We start from the raw sequence: 24125 nt of genomic DNA, 5'->3' as shown, positions 1-24125 counted from the left end.
ATTGCATAAATGATCAGTATTCCCGAAGCGAGGTAGATAACCTCCTTAATGACAACATTCAATTTCATTTTGCAGACCGTATTACGCCAGGTAACATCAGCGATGCCATAAACAGCATACCTATAATAAATCGCCCGGCTGTGATGGTCTTCCCGCAGAGGCTTTCAAATTCTGCCATCCGATAATTTACATTTTGCTAGCTGCCTTATTCAATGCGTGCATAATTCACCAGTTTCTTCCAGACTCCCTACTCTTAGCTCACTTGATACCATTAATCAAAAACAAGCTAAAGGATGCAGCTGACCCTGGCAACTACCGGCCAATTGCAATCACAACGATCGCATCGAAGATACTCGAGTCAGTTCTTCTTGTGAGACTTCTCCCCTTTCTACACACCACTGACAACCAGTTCGGGTTTAAAGCAAACCACTCAACCGACACCTGCATCTACATACTGAAAGAATTGCTGAACTACTACCTATCATCAGCATCTCCGGTTTTCCTGTGTTTCGTAGATGTGAGAAAAGCATTTGACAGAGTAAACTACCTGAAGCTATTCCTGAAGCTGCATAAAAGGGGCACACCCCTATATCTAAATGGCATTTTACATTGCTGGTTCTCCACACAGCAATTCTGTGTCAAATGGGGCAACGTATTATCGTACACCTTCGGCTCCCTAAACGGGCTTCGGCAAGGGGGCATTCTCTCTCCATACCTGTTTAATACGTACACAGATGCCTTGAATGTCAAACTGAACTCACTCCCAATCGGATGCACTGTCAATGAAACAACTATAAACAACTTCTGTTACGCCGATGATATGGTTCTGATTTCCCCATCAGTGCATGGCCTCCAACAACTCATCGACACTTGCCGCTAATATGCAGAGGAATTTGATATAATCTACAACGAAACCAAGACCCAGTGCATGTCGCTGCTCCCGCAATCGCTTAAGCATATTGCAGAACCACAAATTTTCCTCGGAAACCATCGGCTGGAATTTGTGCACGAATTTCCGTATTTGGGTCACATTATTACCGACGACCTAAAAGATACGGCAGACATTGAACAGAGGCGTCGTAAAACTATGTGCAACTGGCAACATGATTGCAAGGAGGTTTGCCTTCTCACCGAGACGTGAAACTGCTGCTCTTCCGCTCGTACTGCTACAGTATCTATGGGTGTTCCCTCTGGACGAACTATAACCCGAGAGACTATGAGACGTATCATTGTTGTGCACAATGACATTCTGAGACGCCTCACAAACACTCCACGCTACCACTCCGCCACACAGATGTTCTTAGAAAACCACCTGGACAATTTAAAAATCATTGTAAGGCGAACAATGTCCAGCCTGGTAACCCAAGTGAGAAACAGCGGCAACTCGCTCATACAAAGCATCCTGAGGAGTGAAGCAAGAAGATCTAAATTGTGGGAAAGATGGGAAAATGAGGCCTTTGTCCCCTAAAGGACTTAATCTCTGTATTAGCAAGATGTCATCTGCAGATTTTGTCATTATTATATTTATTGCTGATATTTTATTTTTTCATTATTTCTGTGATTACTATCAAGTTAAAGTTTTTTTTTTTTTTTTTTTTTTACATTCAATTTATGTATTTAGCCCTCTGGACCAGAACTACTGTAACCACCTAAGCTATATAATTTGTGCACTAACTGTTATAACTCTCAATGCATTTTTTTTTTTTCTCACCAATATTATTACCATTACCAGTATTATGATTACTATCTTTTATGCTACCTCAGCTATTTTGTGGATAAGTGCCGATTACTATTTTCCTATCATGTTGACTTATATATCTAGATTGTGTATGTTACTGTGTATTTTGTATGTTCATTGTATATGGCCCTGAACCGAAATAAAGGATATTCTTATTAAAAAAAAAAGGGAATCCACAAGAATGATTTATTTCTTCTCTCCTCAGCACCGAAGGTTAGTGAGAAGACTTCCCGAATAAAGTGGCACGTTCATACATGTAGAGATATTCAAGCAAGGTACAGAGCACTTGATGATTATTTTCCTCTCTGGACTACGTGGCAGGGGGTTCCAGTAAAACTTAGGAATATGACAATGCATAAAGAATGGTCATTTCCAGAACAGAGTGATAACTGTGCATTGGAAAAACAAACCTTTCATGACACATTCAGTAAAAAAGAAAATCTACATGATAATGTTATAAGTAACAAAAGCAATTGCAAAGATCAGAAAAGAGTCCAAGAATTTGTTGTTGTATCATACAACAGTGGCTCATGTGACCAGGGCATTCTGGATACAGCTGTTAAACCTGGAACAGCTATATATGGCAGAAAGACAAAAACGTTGAATGTAAAATGTTTGGATAATTGGGTGAGTTTTAGTCAAATCTTACTGAGAGGACGGAAACCAATGAGTGCCCATGAATTTTATAATGGTTTCATTAGTAAAATTTCTCATAAACAGCTTGAATTTTTGTAATGTTGATTATTAATGTACAAAAATTTAAACTATTCAGTATTACAACAAATTTATTTTATTCTTACCCATTTCAGGCTCATGTAACCCTTTACTGTATTTTAGATAAATGTTTAAAGATGGTTGTTCTCAATAATTACTGTGTAATACTTGCTGGGTGAAGAAGTAAATTATTAAACTTTAAGGTCCCATACTATGCCATCTACAAGAAATAGAAAATTGTTCAGAATGGCTCTTATAAGAGTGTAAAATGCATTTGGATTATGTAAGGTATGCATCGAATATGGATATTTGTTTTAAATGTAAAGAAAGAATAACCCTACAGAATTTATTCTGATGAGAGAAAAATTTTCTTCACTATATATTTTTAAATGACTCACAGTCTAAAAACAAAATTAAGTTTTACAGTGATGTCAAAGTTATTTTTAATACAGAATTTCCTATGCATTCCTAGCATATTATGTTGGTAAGGTTACACAACCTTCAAGAAATATTCAGTATTATGAGACGTGTAAATTATCACATATAGGTAGTACTGTATTTAGTTTTCTTGGCAGAATTTTTTTTCTTTTTTTTTATTAAATTAGACCAGCGTTGATTGGTAGGAAACTTATCAGAATTTACTGAATTCCCTAAAGATTTTTGAAGTTTGTTAAATAAATTGATATAGAAACCTTGGTAATTACATGAAAAAACATGGATGATTTGCAATTATAAACATATTCATACTTGTTTATTTGTATGCAATACATACTACAAATGAATACTATACAGTGATGTCAAGATATCCATATTGGTTTATAGGTAAAATGATACTTGAACTCTGTGCATATTGTAAATAAATAATTTAAAACACTTTAAAAACCTGAGTTTCAACATACTGTGTAGTATTTTGATTTATTTTTTATTTATAAAATGGAAGGTATTAATACTGCATTAGGAAAGTTTTCAGTAGAAGTCTGCCAAGATACAGCCAGTCCCCAGTTATCCGCCATTAACCGGAACTCTACAATTTATGGCATTTATGGTGCCGAGTTGCGGTTAATGGTGCCGATGACCTGTTAATGGCACTTCTGTTAGGTATGTTATGGCACCATAACTCTATTGTTGCCCCCTTTTGGTGCCAATAACCGAAACTCTGCCCATTATGATGCCATAAATCACCGGTCTAGCCCATAAAACTGGATCGCCATCAACCAAGTCTGTCAATAACCGGGAACTGCCTGTACTGTATTTTGTTGATTTGTTTATCTTCACATGTATGTATTTTGTTGATTTGTTTATCTTCACATGTATTTATGTTCCTATGCAAATAAAAACCATAATTTTGTAGGCATGTTCCTGAAGGAAAGCTGGGAACAGGTAAAAGAGTGGTTAGATGCTGGTGGCTGGATGAGTGATTTGGTACCACCCACTCACTGGCTTATCACCACTTTTCTTCAGGCATGGTCAAGAGTAGATGTCAGCTGCTCTTGCTCTCTGACTGCCTTGTTAAAGCCTTGTGTGTACATGGAGGTGGTGATCCAACACATTGTCTCCTCATTTTCTCCCTCAAATAAGTAGCAGTTTTGTAATGCCTCACACATGAAGTCTCATTTGACTTCATGCAAGGATCTTCCATTTTTGAAGGTTGACATTCGCTGTGTAGGGTTGATATTGGGTTTTCTGAGTATGCTTTTTGCAAATTGTCTTCCCACTTTTTTTAGGCTTAAGGACTGCCCTGGAATCTAACTCTTTTTCATACTTCTGAAGTATGTATGTAGAAAGTAACTGTCCCACAGGTGCAAATTTCCATTGTGTTTATGCAGACAGAAACTTCATGTATGACAGGTCCTTGACTTATGATACCTTTGGGTATTCTAGTGACCTGCATGATTGGTCTTATACTGAGAATGCTCCAGGCACATCTAGATGTGCATCAGTCAAAGGTTCCCTATCTCTTCACGGATAGAGACTATCAAGTACCTCCTGTAAGCGAGAAGCTTTTCTCAAGGAGCAGTGACTCAAATGTTGGGATACCTCAGAAAGTCTACCTCATCCGTGTACCAGGGGTAATGGGCTGGCTGCTGTGATTGGTGTCATCGATGCTGTTACTCTCTACACGGAACTTCCGTTCAGCAGATAGCTAATTTTCTAATCTTTCTCAGATCAGAAAAACATCTTTCTGTTTCTGCTATGAAGGGCTACAGGACTGCTTTGGCTCTGTGTATGAAGAATGTGGACATATGCATATCTTGGGAGATTATTGATGCTGATCAAAAACTCTGAGCAGTCCTGTTTCCCTTGAGAGCTCAAACCTGCCTGGGACCTAACTCTGGTACTGAGTAGCCTCACCCCGAGCTCCTTACGAACCATTACATCAGGCTTCGGATAGACACTAAACCCTTAAGACAGACTTTCTGCTAGCCTTAGCTTCATCGAAAAGGGTGGGCAAACTTCATGGTTTGTCATATGATGTCCAACACACCATGAGCTGGGGGTCAATAGCCTACAAATTTGTCCCGGAATTCATGTCTAAGACTCAAAATCCTACAATTCAGGTTGACAGGCTCACCTCCTTTTCTATACCTTCGCTGGGAGATATTGTTGACAACAATCCAGAAGAATTATTACTTTGCCCCGTTAGATCACTGCATGCTTATATAAAAAACTCGACACCTCAGACTGGGTTGTCGAAGGCTTTTTGTTAGCACGGGCCAGTTCAAGAAAGAAATGTTTAAGAATGTATCTGTTTATAGAATTCTGAATGCTGATTCATGGCTTCACCAAACCACTTTCACTTCCTTCTACCTGAGGGACGTTGGCCACAAGTCCTTGGACACTTTTTCCTTGGGTTCTGCGCTGGCTGCTCAACAAGTTGTGTAACTCATCCAGTGCCCTTAGTGGGACCATTTGTATCTTTCCTAAGATGTTGGTACGAAATTGAAACAAATGAGATGACTGGTCTCTTTTTCTTTTCATATTTCTGCTTACTTCTCTACTTATAGGTGGTATGAAGATGGAACCATCATAAGCTAGAACTGGCTCAATACAGGTGAGTGAAACAGTCATGCTGTGAGAATTCTTGTTATTAATGTAAGGATATCTTTTCATAGCAAAACCTTCCTCTCTCTGGCAAGGGGAGAGGAGTCATAACAAGCCCGTGTAGGTGGCTACATTGGTTTGTTATTGAAAAAGATAAGCTCTTCATCTTCCGCATACACAGAGAATTTAGGCATTGTACCAAACCCAGTACAGTAGTGTAAGCCTTGGATGCACAAATACATGTGTAAGTTCAACAGCTTAGGTGTACTTCCTTAGAATTCTCTTTTCCAGGAAGATTGACCAGGTGTGTCAAACCTCCAGTTGGTTGAGGATTATGTCCTTGCCTCCCATCAAGAGTGAGTCTGTCCTAATGTTAAGACCCAAGTTTGTTCCGTGTATGAACTAATGACAAACTGTTAATTAATTTGTATTTTTCATAACTAACAAACATGCGTTATTAACATTTAGCGCCCACCTCTGGCAACCACTCAGTCGGTTTACCCTGGGTTGGAAGAAGTAAGGCGTCACTCGTTCATGACAGATGCCAGAAGCCACCAATTCCTTGCATATACAATTACATATATTGTTTTTTACCAGTTTCCAGAAGATTTACCCAGATGTTACCTAGATTTCATAACCAATCAATCAAGACCACAGGTTTGTTAGTTATGAAAAGTGACAAATTTTTTAATGAATTTTTATTTTTCATAACTAACAAACCTGAGGTCTTAGCATTAAGATATTCTAGTGCCAGCTGGAAAACTGGTAGAATTAATAAAAATTGTGTACGCAAGGAACTATTGGCATTTGTGCTTGGTTACAAGCTATGTAGGAACTCTCACAATGCCTTGGGCATCTCGTGACTGCTTCAGTTATTCTTCCAACCAAGTTTAACTGTCAGAGGGGTGGTTTGAGGTGGGCCTTTTATATGTTAAGACCTCATGTTTGTTAGTTATGAAAAATACAAATTGATAAAAAATGTCTTTTGTTCATATGCAAAACACTTCGGTCTTAACATTAGGATAGACTTACTCATTGGTGGGAGGTAAGCATCATTAACTGACTGGTAGTTTGCCACCGTTAGTCAATTTCCAAATAAAAGGTATCTGGGACAATTTACCTCAACCTCAGGACCTATGATATATGAGAATCTATAGGTTTATATTTCTGGGTGTTTCTTACAATGACATAGTTCACTGTATTTGTGGAAGATGGAGAGCTCTGTTCTCATAACAAACCAACGTATCCTGTTATGTGAGTTTATCACTCCTCTCTCCTTGTTGCACAGAGGGATGTGTTGCTACTGAAAAGTATCTTACATTATTGATCACCTTAACAGCATGGCTGTCTCACTCACCTTATCTAGTCCATTCCAGCTTATGATGGTATTCTTCTTACTGCCTGTAGGTAAAGAAGTAGATATAAAATGTTGGCAAGAAAAGAGACCAGTCATCTCATTCACTCTACTTCTTTCATGCCTTCATCTTAGACTAGATACAAACTGACCCTCTAGGGGTACTGGATGAGCTACACAACTTGTTGAGCAGCTACCACCGGACCCAAGGAAAAAGTATCCAAGGACCTATGGGTAACGTCCTTCAAATAAAAAGGAGTGCAAGTTGTTTGACGTAGCCAAACACCAGCTTTCAAAATTCTCTGAACAGACATTCTTCTTTAATGCCAAAGAAGAGCTCAGACCCCAGATGTCATACACTCTAGCTCTCATAACATTATTTGACCTTCCAGATACTGTCAAATATGCATTCCTGATTGTTTCCCTTAACCAAAACAATATTGTATTCTTGGACTCTTCTTTCTTGACCTGACCTGTGCTAACTGAAAGCCTTCAACATCTAGGTCTGAGACGTCAAGTTCTTTTTAAATAAGCATGCAGCATCGTGACAGGACATAGTAACATTTCTTCAGGGTCATTATCCACGAAGTCTTCCAAATTCTGGTACAAATTCGAAGGCTGATGACGTCCAACGTCTGGAATGTTTCACCTCATATGACAAACCATGCAGTTTCCCTACCCTTTTGGTAGATGCCAGAGCCAGCAAGAAGACTGTTTTTAGTCAAGCTTCTATCAGTGGCTTGTTGCAACAGTTCGCAGGGAGCCTTATTAAGGCTTAGACAATACCATGGTTAAATCCCCGTTGGGAGACTTAAGTTCTCTAGGAGAATAGGACTGCTTCATTAACATGGTACTTCCCATGAAGGAATGTCTACACCTTTCATCCGTAGAACCAGAGCTAGTACAGCCCTACACCCCTTTATGGCAGACACAGAAAGGTGTTTTTCTTTTCTTAGGTATATCAGAAAATTGGCTATTTGTTGAATAGAAGTTCCACTCTGTCTATGACACCAATCACAGTAGACATACCACTTTCCCTGGTATACGCTGTCAATGACTGATATATCCAGCCATCTGAGACACTGCTTTTTGAGAAAAGCTTCTTGCTCACAGGATACTTGATAGTGTCTACCCGTGAAGAGATAGAGACTGTATCCAAGCGTGGCTGACATAGTATGTCCAGATTGTCCCGTAGATGCTGTAGAGCATCCTCTGCTACTGTTTTTGTGTCCAGGACTACTGAACAATATATTTCCAGTTTCTTGTTGTATCTGTTGAAAACAGATCAACTACTGGCCTTTCCCACAAGATAAACATTCTTTCTGCCACTTCCTGATGCAAAGACCATTCTGTTCCCAGAATCTGGTCTCAATGGCTCAGCTTACATTCTTTATCCCTGGAATATATCTGACCCTGATGTCTAGTTCTCCACAGCCCAGTGATGTAGTTGAAGTGTCATGAGACGTAGTAAAGATACCAGACCTCCATGTTTGTTTACATATGCCACTATTTAGTGTTGTCCAACATTAATACAATCAGTCCTCAGTTATCAGCGTACTCGGTTATTGGCACCATAACAGGCCAAGTTTTGGTTATCAGCGCCGTAAGGTGCCGATAATAGTCATGGCGCAATAACATACCTAACAGAGGCGCCACTAACTGAGACTTGGTGCCATAAGTGACATTAATCACCGAGTTTTGGTTAATGGCTATTTTCACTTATCAGCACCCTGCCAAGAACAGAACCCCAGTCGATAACCGGGGACTGCCTGTACCACCAAGTATCCCTCTACCCTCCTGAAACTAGAAATGCTGCTTTTAGTTCCAGCATTTTTGTATGGAGTTTTCTGTCCTGTTAACTCCATTTTCATGAAATCATCAGATCCTCCATGTGAGCGCCCAGCCTTCGACTGATGCATCCAAGAACAGCATATCTGGAGAGGGTTGTTGAAAGGGTACTCCTGTCAGATTGTTGTCTTCCAGCCACAACAGTAGATCTTTTCTCACCTCTGTCAACAGCAGGGATGATCTACACTTGGTGACCAAAACTCCTCCATCTTCCATTGTAAAGACTGAAGGTGTAACCTCCCATGAGGAACCAGCTTCTCTAAGAAATTTAGAATTCCAAGAACTACTTGCCACTACTTCGCTGGTTGTGTTTCCTTTGTTAGAAAGGAATTCACTACTTTCTTGCATTTTTCTACCCACTCATCTGATGGAAAAGCTTTAGCCTTTATTGTGTCTATAATCATCCCTAAGTACCAGCTTCTGACTGGGATCCAAATTCTACTTCTCCTGATTTATCATAATCCCTAAGGTGTAACAAAACTGGAAACTAAGATCTCTGTCCCAAAGTAACTTTTCTTGGGACTTTGCTATCACCAGCCAATCATCCAGGTACCTTATTAATCTGATCCATTTAGCACGAGCCCATGTCGACATGAGAGTGAATACACTTTTAAACACTTGGAGACATTGTTAATCCAAAACAGGACTTTGTAAAACGCCTTCTCTGCAAGACTGAATCGGAGAAACTTCTTGGAACAATGATGAATTGGAACCAGGAAGTATGTATCCATCCTTCAAGACTATTGTCAGCATAAAATCTTTGTCCCTGACTGCTGCTAGAATCATCCTTGGGGTCTCCATTTTGAATTTTGTCCAACTGATGACAAATTGACAGATCTATAACTGCCCTCCAATCGTCATTGGCCTTGGGGACAAGGAAAATGCAGCTGTAAAATCCACTTGACGGAAGTATTACTTGCCCTAAAGCTCCCTTCTCCATTACTTTCCTCACTTCCTCTTGCAAACCCACGCACCTGCACTGTCAATTGAGGTGATAGGTGTCAAGACCAATTATAGCTAACACCAACCCTGGTGACCAAACTTGTCTGTCATCTTCCCTGGAATGTCTGATGATGGGAAAGTGGTCACAACACATCACAATTGCCTCCTTTTTAAAAACCTTTGGGTGGTTGGCCATAGATCCTCAAACTTTTTTTTTTTTCCTTGGGTTCTGCATTATTGTAGCCTAGATGGCTAGCATGGAGGTAATCTGATTTTCACTATTGTGCAGGCAAGAAGAAACAACCCCCTCCTTCCATTTCCTTTTAGACTTCTCATTGTGAGGGAAACCAGTGAGGTGCTAGTCAGTCTGGCTTTCAGAGCCAGATTGGTTGCTGGGTTTTGTACAGTACTGGAACAGCTTTGTTATTTGACCTAGACTCAAGTTGTGAACTGGGCATACGAATTATGAGTATGTACCAAGATCCCAGTTCATGGTAGCTGATGAGGTTTGCGACCTGGGCACAAACTTAGTATAGGCTGTGGGGCTTGTTCATACCAGAAGTAGGGTCTTTGAACTGGGCATTGTAGGATTCACCTCCTTTCTTCCGTCTTGATGTCAAACCTATTATGTCTTAGTGAAACTGTGGAGTACTAAATGGCCACAAGTGCTCCAGTGGTTACCTTGACAGTCTAAAGTTCATAAAATCCAATGAATCTTTTAAGGTCAAATAATAAAACCTCTTGCATATCACACATATATTACATCTTCAATGTACAAATACATAACACTTTTAACTGTAAGTCACCATTCACTTTCCGAGCTCAATGTTAGTCATCAAAGCATCCAGATTTATATTCTTAACATTAAACATAAATGAAATGCATCAAATGTGTTCATTGTATCATAACTGGGTTTTAAGGCATCATTTTTCTCCACAGATAAGGCATAATTAAAGAGAAAGTGAACGAAGGAACTCATTTAGAAACAAGTATAAAAATTCTGAAATATTAACATCATTGCAGTTCATCACAAAAGAAAATTATTCTACCTGTTACATCACAGAAAAAAAAGTTGAATAATTGTAACAACATGTCAAAATAAAACATGCCACATACTAAGGTAAACAAGTAAAGTAACAAAAGCAAGAGCTTAAGGATGATCTAGTTCTACATAACCCAAATGCCAAACAAAAGGGATTTAGCCAACCTACACCACTCCTGGTACCAATTTGTTAAGGCCAAACCACCCGATTCATGAAAAAAAAGAAAAACATTTAATACAGAAGAACTGAAGGAAAATGTGCTAAAAATGTCTGAAATATGCAAAAAATAAAACCTTGATTTTTATCAAAATAAGTAACATTTAAAGTGAAATATTTCCTTTCAGTCCATTCTATACATCTTTCTCTAACTGGATATCTTTTTATCATTACTATTATTACAAAAAGACCCCAGAGAGACAAAAAAAAAAGACAGTAGTAGTTTGAAAGCAGGTTGTACTTCAGTAGCCTTGTGGTTGGGAAAGTGCACAGCATCCCTTCTATCTCTTTGATGACCTTACAGAGAAGACAGCATCAGAATATATTGCACAATGTTTGGCACAAAGAGCACTTAAGAATCATATGTTGACATTCTTAGGAGGTTGGTCATTCATTTATTTATTTATTTTTGTTTGAGCAAAGGCATGTGAAGCACACCGCATGAAAGACAACCCTATGCTGTGATAGGGGGCCAGGAGTGAGTGTCTTAAAAACCCTAGTCAGCAAATGTTCAGGGCATGAACAAAATACATTTTAGGCCTTGCTTCAAGACAAGATATAACAGCAATGCTCCAATATTGTATAAAGACAGAAATATATGCAGTTATTATATAATGAGGAATGGTTAACTGTATGATGATGATGATGATGAGTATAATAATAAAGCAAGAGTAGAATATATTCTTTTCTATATCTAAAAACTAGCAATTGACCAACAGTCTTAAACCTTTCATTTTCAGCAGTTCCAAGCTAATTTACAATGGATATTCAACACTTTAGCTTGTTCACTTGGTCTCCTTCTCCCTTTGGAGAACAGTCAGAAGTTTTAAGGTTGAAGAATGTTGCTCTTTTTCCTGTAAGTTTAGGGTATATGCACAAGCCTGTACAAAACTTCTTCACAAGCAAATGCAAAACAGTTAAAACTTAAAAAAAGGGGGGCAACTGAATAAAAAGGAATGTACTTGAATCCTTCACATACTGTGCTGCAACTCCTAAACCTTTTGGATTCAAAAGGTATTCAAATATATAAATATATAGATATATAAAATTGTAACCATGATTTCATGAAATCCCTTACAATTAACCATTCATTATGAAGATATGAGATGACTATTTACAAGTTGTTAAACTTACTTCCTAAACACACTGGAAAGAAGAAAAATGAAGGCACATTTTACCCTTTGACAATTATTGTGGAGCACAATAAGTTGAATGACTCCCATGATGATTGGAGTATGTATCTAGTTAAACAAAAAACACCTTACATATAATAAAAAAATCACATGATAATACTCTTATGTGATAAAACAAAGAATAAAACAGGTGCATCGTGACTATGGAGTTCCTTACAACTCCGTGGTAATGACCGTGCGCATTTTGGGGGCCTCAAGCTTGTTGCTTGGTGCAGGAGGATCTGCCACCAACCAAGGGGACATCTGGTTTAGAGATGAAGTGTGGAGAGTCTTATTCATACCATAGCTGCAGTTACTGGTTGATGATACAGACCGCGTCACAGGCTGGTTTGCCGTGAAATTTGTCTCCTGAAATATACAACACATGAATATGAGTAAACCAGTCCATAATACAGTATGTACTGTATGATACCTACATAAACCATCACAATTTATCATTACTTCTAAAGAATGATGTAAAAAAAATAAAACTAATTATTTGGAAAATTCACTGTATTGAATTTTGTTCACATAACAAGCAAGGATGCAAATTACTTGCCAGAAATTTTGACTTCTGGTGAAACTTGTTAGCTTTGAATCATTTTTGCAGGATATTTTGTTAATGATATGTAAATCTTTGGACAGATTGAAATCAATTTTCTTTTAATCTCTCTGAGTGGCTTATTTAAAAATTATTCTGTATCTATGAGATTTTCAACCATAATGCAAATTTTGTAGTGCTGTCAGTATGTCAGTGTGTAAATTACTATAGATGTCATATAGTTGAACAATTACTAACATGACTTCCCCATTTTGGGCATGAATTTCAATCATAATATGACAATAAGTGCAATTTCTCATTCAGGACATTTTACTTGAAAAGTCACATTGTGGGTTTTTATCAGAATAATTCATTTCTAGTTTTTTATTTTTGCCAAAATTTTGTGAATATGCAAGCTTGAGAACAAAAAATCTGCTGAAAATGGGAGCTAACAACATATAAGTAAATCATAAATTACTTTCATGAAAAGATGTGTCAGGTCTACTGTAACAAGAAATATCCAAAAATTGATATTTAACCTTAGACTAAACTACTGGGATTTTCATAACATGTGAACTCAAAATACAGAATGATTTACCATTAGACAATGCAAGAGATGACTGCATAATAAAACCTTGTAAGGAGTATGCACATATTTACTCAGATATAATATACAATCTTTAAATACGTATAGTACATAGTAAGCAACAGGTCCTGTGAGTGTTACATATTCCTACTCAGCAATCTGATAAAACTATTTCATAACATCTAGTATGCTCTATACTAAACTTGATAATTATTTAAAAAATTAAAATTGTGACCCACCGACTTACATATGACACCAATGTCATAATCCTCCTTTTGTAAAATGGAATGATGAAAATAAAATATACATTTAAATAAGAAAATATTGTCTAAGATGGCTTTTTTAACTTAAAAATATATCATTGCACCTACTTAAAGTAAAGAATACCAGGGGCCTAAGCAAAATAAAACAACCATTCATGAAAGTGAATTGTTCAGAAATATAAAAATGCCATAAATCTCTAATCACATGTATGTGAAAAAAAAAAGTGAAACAAACTGAAAATTTTGAAGACCCCTTAAATGAGGAAAGAGCATGATCATCCTTACAAAAGTACAAATAAAGTATTGATAAAATATGTAAATAGTAAAAATCTTTTATAACAAAGATAAACTTACTTTTTCTACATCTTGGTTGGGTGGATGGTCTATGGAGAGGGATGCAGGAGGGGAACTTGCCTGAGAGGACGTAGAGGAAGAAAGAGAACGAGGTGACTGAGGCGGAGAAGGAATGTCTTCACCTCCAGTAGGATCAGGAGAGTATGGTGGACTGAGACTGGCTTCTAATCCATTTCCAGTGACCTCATCTGTCTCACTACTGGAGGCTGCCTTGCTCCCAGTCAAAGTGGATGTTGTGGAGCTCAGGGAAGAAGGAGAGGACTTTGTGAAAGGGTTTACAGGGGCAGCTGACATGCTGAAGGGATTATTATTATTATTAGCGGAACTAATGAAAGGATTGTCAGGCTTGATAATGCTAGAAGCAAATGGGTTGAAAGGATTGAAGCTGTTATGAGTGTTTGTGACAGGGACACTAGCTTGGGAATCAGCATGGTCATGAGAGTGAGTACTAATGTTGTGGAGATCCAATGGTTTTGTCTGGCTAGGGCTGGTGAAATGAATGACAGTGACAGGAGTAGGTTCTAACTGGAGAAGGGGTGTAGGGTCCTCACTGGGGTGAAGATCTCTTCCTTCCCAACCTTCCAACAATAGGGAGGAGGATAGGTTGTTGTTGGTGTTGCTAGCATCTCCAGCACCCAGGGACAATGTCAGCTTATCACCTCCCTTTATGGTAATCAAGCAATGTATCAAAAATAAAATACAAACAAAACAGAACTAATTCTGGAAGCAAAAAAATATATCTCAAGCTAAAACAATACTGTATTGAAAAAAAAAACATTACAATAGCTGTGCAACTTAACAAAACTGCATTACATAAAATTCAAAATCAAAGCAAAATAACAGTACCATAAACAAAAGCATTAACTATGGCTAACAACATCAACACAAATCATACTCACCACAGAGACAAATGTAGCACCATCACTGTTCCCACAGACATCGGCATTCCCAGCTTTTTTCATACGAGGCAAAGAGCCACTGAAAAGCCATATGAAAACATAAATACAGTCTATTGTAAGATGACACCTAGTTACCCTCTTGATTTGTTTTGACCTATTTCTGCATAGATGTTCTAGTACTGTACTACCTTTCTTGCACAGACGTAGGTGAATACATGAATTTATTTGGTAAAAAATAATATATGCCAACCTTGCAGGTCTCCTTTTAGCCAGAATTTTTTTTATGTAGCAATCTGAGTGTAAGCCTAACCTTTATGTGATGCCTGTTATTGAGTTCCATATCTATAATCAAGGATGAACCCTCTATGGACCCGCTACTTCATTAATAATTTGAAGTTTAAAGTGACAGCTAAATATTCAGTAAATACAGTATACAATAACCTAAAGCATAAGTATATACTATAATATGCATGAAATAGATTTATATATAGTAATTTATACAACAAAAAAAGTGTGATTATAATTCCAAGTATTGAATCAATCTACTAATTCACCATGCTGGTTGTATACCATAATCAGAAATGCTATATGTACTCCCAGAGGATGAAACTTTGGGGGGGGGGGGAATGGGGTCAGAGTATTAAGGCAAAAAAATTTTCCACAGATGGAATGATACAAGTAATAGGACTAGGGCAAGTGTCAACTGAGAGAAAAAAGGATCATGTTTTAACAAGTAGCATAAAAAAATATGGCATATAGATGAAAAAAAATAATTCTAGTATATGAAACTTTCAGCACATATTACAAATACAACAATTAAGGCTTTAAAATTACTTTTAAAGGAAATTACATGAAAGAAACTAAACACTTACTATTTACTTTTGTCTTTTAATCTGCCTCTCTCTACCATAAATCTAGTCTTTGGCTTGAGATATCTTGTTTGAAGGCACATTTAAGCACTCTACTTTTAATTTTCTTATTTACTTTACCTTTTATTCACTAATTGATTTATCAATAATTACACATACTGTATCAAGTTTTGTAATAAAATTTTCCACAAAATGAAAATTAAAATTTTATTGCAAGATAAACTTATTTAATTTCCATAAAAAAAGAAATGCTGACTTAATAAACACAAAATGTAACACCACCTAGAGCATTAAAATACGTAAACTGCAACACCAATTTCTTTAATTCTATAAAAATCTGATTTTTTGGAGACCTTACAATTAAATTAAGAAAAAACTGCCCCATGTAATAAAAGAATAATGCAGATACAAAATAGATTAATACATACAATGATTGATTTGATTAGTATGTAAATAAATTATCAACGAAAATAAAAAAAAATTAAGCTCATCATTTTTAAAGCTTATGATAATACTGTAACATTCTAATACTAAAACCATTTGATCCGCAGCTTACAGCTCACTTGTAGCTAAGTAACTTCATTAATGATTGGTCCATTTATTAAAAAAATACTATATGCTTCACTTTCCCTGTTTATAAGATTACTGCCAAGATCAGCAACAAAAGTGCAAGCTATGAATTGTACAATCATTTCTTATTCTATACTTGGGTTGAATGTTAGAACCCTGGAATATCTGTACAGTGGTACCTTGGTATCACACAGCTCTCAACTCGCATAACTCAGTTTTGGAAAACTGGAATATCTGTACAGTGGTACCTTGGTATCACACAGCTCTCAACTCGCATAACTCAGTTTTGGAAAATTTGTCCAAGTAAAAAATTATTCCATTTTCATCCATTGTGCTTGGCTTTCAGACTGACAAACAACCAGCTAGAACATGTCTCTCAAAAGTGAATTTGCTGTCAAGGACAGCACATAAACATTTTCAAATAAGCTGAAAGCAGTACTAAATTCAAATTCACCCCCTATTACTTGCACAATTTATTAATTCTAGCTAAAATCACTTAATAGATTCCCTGCTAACACATGTAATCAGTACATTGAGCAGATATAGAAGTATCCATTAACAAACTCCTTGCAATGTAATAATTCTAGGAAATAATCTGTTAAAGAATGAAAACAAGGCCTAAAGAATATCTAAGTCAAAAGCAGCACTAAATTATGAGGTCCATGACCTGTATCTAGAGATGAATGGATATTTGAAATTTGAGACTACTATAGCCCAAAAACTGGGATCTTCAGGTCATTCTATGGTAAATATGATGAAATGAGATGATAATTTAAATTTATGAACACTAAAATTCAATGCTGTTTCGTATGTCAGCTTCACGTTGAAAGAATACATTTCAGAATTTAGTATTTTTCATATATCTAATCAAAACACCCTCATATTATGTTAACTGTTAACACTTGAAATGTTTATCTTAATATACACTGCATCCTTAACTCATGGCACTTTTTAGAGCCATTAATTGCACTATACAGTGCTGTAACTTGATGTTGCATTAAGTTACAGTGCCGTTGAGCATCAAGTTACCGGCATTTTCAGCACTTGATGCAATATCGAGTTATGGTGCCATAACCTGTTAAAGTACCATTAATGGAGAAAAACCAACTTCCGGCAGAAATCAACTTACAGCGCAGCCCTGGAATGGTTTCCCCACCATATGTCAAGGATGAATTGCATACGGCACAAATATGGAACTTACAGTCTTTTACCTTCCTTAAATCACTGACAACCATACATACACAATGAGAGAGAGAGAGAGAGATTTAAATGACATTCAGGAAGCTGAGACACCGGTAAAAACAATCAAAGATTGTAAAACAAGGAATCTGTGGTATCTGGCAACTCATGCATATACAAAGTGGATGCTTGGTCACTGACCAAGATCATGCCCCAGCAAAATATCAGTCGTTCTTCTACCGCCTTGGAGACCAGAGTTTTGCGAACCTCACTTTGTTTTCCAGAGATATGGCATCACTAGTGCCAAATCTCTCTAAATAACATTTTATTTTATTATTTGCAGGAGATGCCAAATAATTTAAGTGGTTCAATTTCATTATCGTACTTATGACCTTTAGGATTTCATAATTAGCTTTCACATAAAATGAACTATCAACCTACATAATTTTTATTTGAAAATGTGGCAGATTGGTTTGACTATATAGCAGTAGAGCTAAAGTAATACAGATACCAGTTCCATGACAAACTAAGACTAATCTCAGAGCAAAGGTACCTGATTTCCAATTCATAACTGGAAAAGTCTCATGGCTGTAGACATGTAATTAACTGGTAGTTAAGCCAGTATGACCTGATAAGTGCACCTGACGATGTATGATTGTCAAATAACTCGTAATTAAGATGCTGACTAAGGTATATGGAGTCAAGCATCCCATGAACCAATCATTAACAGAGGTATGTATATGAATATGTTCTCTGCATTTGGACAGAAACTCTGAATTCTGTTTAAACTTATAAGCTGTTCAAGCTATTAATTCACGAAAGCAGTTAAAAAACACTCATGCATGTTAATGCAATAAATTCAAGTATTGAGGGTCAGACTAATAACCATACTACTCAGGAGCTTAGAACGGAGGAATAAAATTTAAATCCTAAGATGAAAGTATGTTACTTCATCATAATAATATTAACAGATATAAACTTTCAGCTTTTGTTGTTTATGGTTTAACATGCAGCCCTCCCATTCAGAAAAAAATTAGCAATATTACAATTTTAGGAAGAACACATTATACTTTCAGAGTAACTCGACATTAATCTGTTTTTAAGTTCCTAAAACACTGGTGTAAGATATCCCTAAAGTATCAAATCATATCATAGCAAAAATCAATATGAAAATTATTCTCAAACACTCTTCTTTGCTTACTTATAATGCATACTACGAAAATGCAATTGTTAGCTAATTAAATCTTCTAAAGCTTTAAGGTCAACTTTCTCAAGCATCTCAACAGCTGTCCCATCCACAGAATACAACCTCCAAATATTTTGTTTACAAAGCTTTTAAGTTAAGTATATCTTAGTTTTACCAAACCTTTGAGCTGATTAATGGCTCTCCTAGGGCTGGCCCAAAGGATTAGATATTTTTACATGGCTAGGAACCAATTGGTTTCATAGCAACAGGACCTACAGCTTATTGTGGGATCCGAACCACATACTGAGAAATGAATTTCTATCACCAGAAATAAATTCCTCTGATTCCGCATTACCCAAGCGGAGAATCAAACTTTGGACCACCATATTGGTAGGCGAGCACAAAAATCACCCGTCCAATGAGGAACTAACAAAGCGTTAAAAATCTAAAGAAGATTAGTTCTAATTAGGTTAGTATACTTATTAAAACTCAGCCTCCTACTCATTTTTAAATATAAGCTGTTAGTTTTTACATAAAGCAAAGACCAGCAACATACAGAACACTCTTCAGATATCAATACACAAATTAAAAACCACCTCTCTTGACTTTATAATTACCATGCCATAAATAAATTGCATAATTATTTGTAATGTAAATCCCTGTGCACATAATATCTGATATTGTATTCTGTGTTGCTGGTTAAAAACTTCTTGTATTTCTATTTTTTCTATTTCACTAGTTGTATGGCTGCTAGTTCTATATCCAGGCATCTGCATTTTACTATAGTAATGTGTAAGCCATGCTGGTTTTGCTAGGCACTTTTTATTTAGACCTTACCCATCAACGGCACCCTCTGGCTCGTCACTACAAGCTGAGCTATCAGCCACCTCCCTAAAATTCAATAATACAGTATTTGATGTGAATATTCACATACTACACTTTTGATCACTAAAGCTACCACAACTCAAAAAAGAAAATTTCTAACTAAAATTGGGTACATGTTTCTAAAGACTATTAGAGTTCTAGGTGCTATTGATATGATCTACTTTCAAATGCATTAATATACCTATACACCACAATATTTATCTATACTAAATGACTCCATAAATTAAATTTAAATATTTATAAACTATGAAAGATGCTCTGAAATTTATACAATGAAATATAAAAACATGGAGAAGCAAGCTTTAAACTATATACACCATTTATTACAAGTACACCACCAGTGCACACAATAAAAATAAACTGACAAGAGAAAAAGCACAATAACTGTATGCACATTAAGCTACCATACACCAAAACCTAAATCATAACTGCCAGACCAAGAAAAATGAAAGGAAATTCATTCAACTCACCCATTTGCTATCTTTGCTTTACTACTTGGTACTTTATCTACTTCACTTGCTGTAATGGTTGGCCCCTTTTTCAACTCTTCCTCAGCCTTGGCTATGAATAGAAGAAAAATTGAAAAATTTATAAGCAAGTCACAAATTTACATGTAAAGTATACAGTGGACTAACAAATTACACAAGGACTGCTTTTACTTTTTTAAGAAATTGTGCAAAAACAACAATTCAGATGAAGTGTCAACTTGAAAAGGCTTTGAAATATGTGAATACAGTACACCTGTGACTTATGGAGGGGATACTTAGCAGAATACTGTAAAATAGTACATCTAAAGTATGCCATCCGGCTATGTCACAGTGCTAGCTTCAAGTCACGATTGTATAACAGCTTAATTAAAGGTGGTAATATTAACAGATGATCCTGCAGTTTTTAAGTATTGATCTGAGATGGTTTTTTATGATTTTTTAAAAATTACTGGCCATGTGCAAGTTGTCAAATTCATGTAAGCTGGGCTGACTGTATCTACATTTTATATTCAGTGTCATAAGTATTCTGAAAATACACACTTTTTGCTTTTAAGAATGTCTAACTTGCATATGTATAATCCACTGTATACATGGGGTAATATGAAATGTAAGAGGACTTTCAACTAATATAAATTATAATATATATGTACTTTATCAACTTCTAAAGTGAATAAATAATTCAGAAAATATAAATTTATATAACCATAGACAAGGGGAAAATAACTCCTCTTACACACATGTGCAAAGTTTTCCCATAATTAAAAAATCCCCCATTACCAGTTTAACAAATGATCATTGGTTATACTATATACAAACTACATACATTTATCATTCACACCCCTCAAAAGCAGAACTCATTTTCCATCCATATATTTCAACCAGATATAAAAATAACCACATCCCCCACATTCATCACTACAAATGCAAGAAAGCAGTTGGTAGCAGTATTAAATGAATATCAGACAATATTTTAAGCTACATCTATTTGAAAATCCTCAGCAACTTTGCAGTGGAGCCTGCATTCAACCATAATTCACGGCGACTTGTGGTTGATCAAAAATAAGTCAAGCCTTTCATCCAATTTTTTCATTTCCAAAGCTAATCTTTATCATGAGCAACAGATACTTTAACCTTACAAATGAGTAGGATAATTATGAGAGGGAGGGATCAGTGCTGAAGCTGAGAAAACTGTTCAAGCTGCTAATGACTGTTATCGTGCATCGGCAACAAGAATAAAACTCCAGTGAAGTTATGCCATCAAACACAACTCCAGATAAAATCGAGAGAAAATAATTTTAATCAAAACTGCTGGGCTTGAAACAACAAATTTTACTGTTGTTTTCACGCAAATAAAAGGTAAATAATGTAAAGCTCATATTATGATGAAATCAAGTGAAAATAGTGAAAGGAATCACATCTATTTTTTTTACACAATAAACATGCTCCAACGCAATCTGTTAAAAAAATAATTTAGTTCACGAGACTTATTCAAGCCATACTTCGACTTAAAAATTCGTTGTATAAAAATAATGACCTTGTCTCATGTAAGTAAAGTATCTAGATAAAATAAAGTATCTAGATATTCGTTTATGCTAACTAGATGCAAGAAAATTCGCACAGAACTGAGTTAAATACGGGAAAATAAACTCGTATTCACCATCAGCTGATTTCCAAACCAAAATATTGACCGCTATGTTGTTATTTTATAACAATATGTAATATGAGAATACATACAATATTGCTGGATACAGTGGTAATGTATAACTTTTTAAAAGATTCATGGAAAATATGCATATTATTCGATGTGTGTAATTAAACGTAGCCATCAGCAGCATCACATCGCTCAATTATGCCAATGTCGGAATGAAGCTGATTTTCGTTTTGTGTCAATTTTTTTTTAATTTATTAATAAATAAAAAAATTTTTTTGCTTTATTAATAAATAAACAAAGTTTTCCCCTTTATTAATATACATACTGTGCTATGTCTTTGTTTATGTTGACGGCTGTCGTCTGCAGCAATGATGCGTGGGTGATTTGAAAACAACGCTCAGGCGCCAATTCACGTTAAACCGAAATTTTTGCGTTTTTTACAATTTTTAAAATCATTTCTAGCTTGCGTTAAATCGAAAACGCATTAATTGAGAGGTTACTGTATAATGAAAATGTCTTCATTACTACTATAATAAAATTAATTAGAAGGATAAATACACATCTGGAGAACTCATTTTAAGTACAGAACAGTATATTTAGCCAAAAAATTACCCAAGGGTTACAAGGATGCTTAACTTTAATTACTGCAGTATTAACTTAAGATTTCCTGTGGAAAACCTACTAGTACAAGAAAACTATGTACTCTGTGAGTCAACCATAATCCATTTTGAGAAATGAACTCAGTAATTTCAAGAGATTAACTGCACAAAGCTTACCTTTCAGAATGTTTGATTTGAACTGCTCAGGTGGTATAGGACGGGCAGCATTTTTCGTAAGAGTTGCTTGGTTGTTAGGAAGCACCACAACATTAACATCCTTAACCTTAGTAGTAGTTGTAGTGGCAGACAATACACTGGGTACTCCACGAAGACTTCCACCACCATTTGCAAGGTTGGCATTACTTGTGTTCTCCAAGTTCTTCATTTTGTTCACTAAAACTTCAGCTTCTAAAGGATGAAATGAAATATATGAATAGTGACTAGCTACTTTCTTTACAAAATGTCACAATATATTAAAACCACTACAAATCATGGCGTCAGTCTAGTAACTACACATAATTCTTCAATATGCACACTGCTAAGTATAGTGCATGGTAACTGTATGGATACAGTACATATATGGTTATACTGTTGATATTTTACATCTTTCTGTCAATCATGAAGTAAAAGTGAAATCTCACAAGAAATATTATATACTTAAGTAATGTATATAGCTCTTAATATTTGCTCGACTGGTTGTACCAAAATTAAAAACATAATACAGAATTTTGTTTTCCAGAAAAAAATATGAATTATAAGTGATTTATAATATATGAATTATAAGTGATTTACTGCATACCCATAAATATGCTCTGAAAAACAGCAGACTTAAAGCTAAGTATTATCACTCAAAAAGGAAGTTCCACAACCTTGGGATATCTGCCATCTCTCGGCCTTTACCTTGGGTAGCTTAAATTATATAATCTCTAAACTGATGTTAGTAAATAAGATCATGCTGGGCATGCAATGATGTCAATCCAAGAATTACAGCAGATATATTTTGCTGACGGGTAAAACAAAAGTTTTCACAATGCTGCATGAATGATCTTCAACTGAATTCTTGTTCCCTAAAAATAAGTTTCACATCACTTGAATGTAATTCCTTACATTTAAAGGTTCATCCACTTAATAATTTATAAGTTCATCCACTTAATAATATATACCTTTACAGTATATAAAAATGGCAATACTATTATATTCCATTTTATATTAAAATATGAAATTATAAACATTATTTATCTGTATACTAAAGTATTCACTTATTCATAACAATGTCAGCTGTCTACATTCAGTATAAATATCTAACAGCTACTGCTACTGTCTTGCAATACATTATAATGTACGTACGCCAACGACAGTGTTTCAAAAAGCATTTTCATTGTTGCCTTCAAATGTACCTCCTGAGATCATGAATTATAAACTCCAAATTTTTTTATATTGCCACTATTTAGAGTTGTTATAATTTCTATTTACCATTAAAGAAATGTAATGGCAATGTGTATTACTTATTTCTCATACTAGTTAGGCTCAAGGTTATTATAATAATTCTTCATAAGTACTGTTACATCTAACATGTCAATGTTGACTCATATGTAATAATCATATGAAATAAAATTATTATGTTTTATAATGCAAACCAAAAATCTAACGTATGATTTCCATAGCAGAAGTATTGAACAGTACACACACTGTAGTTTACAGTATACACACTATCCTTGAGGAATGTATACACATTCAACCTTAATGATATATAACAAGGAAAAAAAATTTTAAGCCTAAGCTCTGTATGTACACATGGAAAAAAACTACCTCAAAACATAGATGTATGAGATATAACTTACAAACTGGTTTTAAATCAGTTTTACGTCTGTCCTCACATTTCTTTGCATTTTGGTGCCCACACACTAATCAGTGGTTTTAATTTAATTACCTAATTATTATTTTCAAACTGCTGTGTTGGTTATATTCTTATTTCAATCTACCATA

General features: G+C 35.7%; 2 protein-coding genes across 9 annotated transcripts in view; one reads left to right on the top strand and one right to left on the bottom strand.

The window, feature by feature from the left end:
• Positions 1-3354, top strand: part of LOC135201024 (methionyl-tRNA formyltransferase, mitochondrial-like) — a gene marked incomplete in the record, with an annotated part of 74034 nt that extends 70680 nt beyond the window's left edge. The window contains 1 exon segment of the mRNA XM_064229864.1: positions 1944-3354. Within this exon segment, the coding sequence (XP_064085934.1) occupies positions 1944-2473 (530 nt within the window).
• Positions 3355-10379: 7025 nt separating this feature from the next.
• Positions 10380-24125, bottom strand: part of LOC135201022 (band 4.1-like protein 5) — a 199319-nt gene continuing 185573 nt past the window's right edge. For 3 of the 8 annotated variants that reach the window (XM_064229856.1, XM_064229857.1, XM_064229859.1), the window contains 6 exons: positions 22317-22547; positions 19872-19962; positions 19354-19407; positions 14713-14791; positions 13814-14476; positions 10380-12438 (listed from right to left, as the gene is read on the bottom strand). In XM_064229856.1, coding sequence (XP_064085926.1) covers positions 12244-12438; positions 13814-14476; positions 14713-14791; positions 19354-19407; positions 19872-19962; positions 22317-22547 — 1313 coding nt within the window. In that variant the 3' untranslated portion in view covers positions 10380-12243. Of the gene's footprint in view, positions 12439-13435; positions 13469-13813; positions 14477-14712; positions 14792-19353; positions 19408-19871; positions 19963-22316; positions 22548-24125 lie in introns of all 8 variants that reach the window. The other 5 variants (XM_064229860.1, XM_064229861.1, XM_064229862.1 and 2 more) reach the window with 5 other exon arrangements.

This window comes from Macrobrachium nipponense, chromosome 27, assembly GCF_015104395.2.
Source record: "Macrobrachium nipponense isolate FS-2020 chromosome 27, ASM1510439v2, whole genome shotgun sequence".
Classification (NCBI taxonomy): Eukaryota; Metazoa; Arthropoda; class Malacostraca; order Decapoda; family Palaemonidae; genus Macrobrachium; species Macrobrachium nipponense.
The sequence above is the reverse complement of the archived record's forward strand: the minus strand, read 5'-3'. Positions and strand labels throughout refer to the sequence as shown.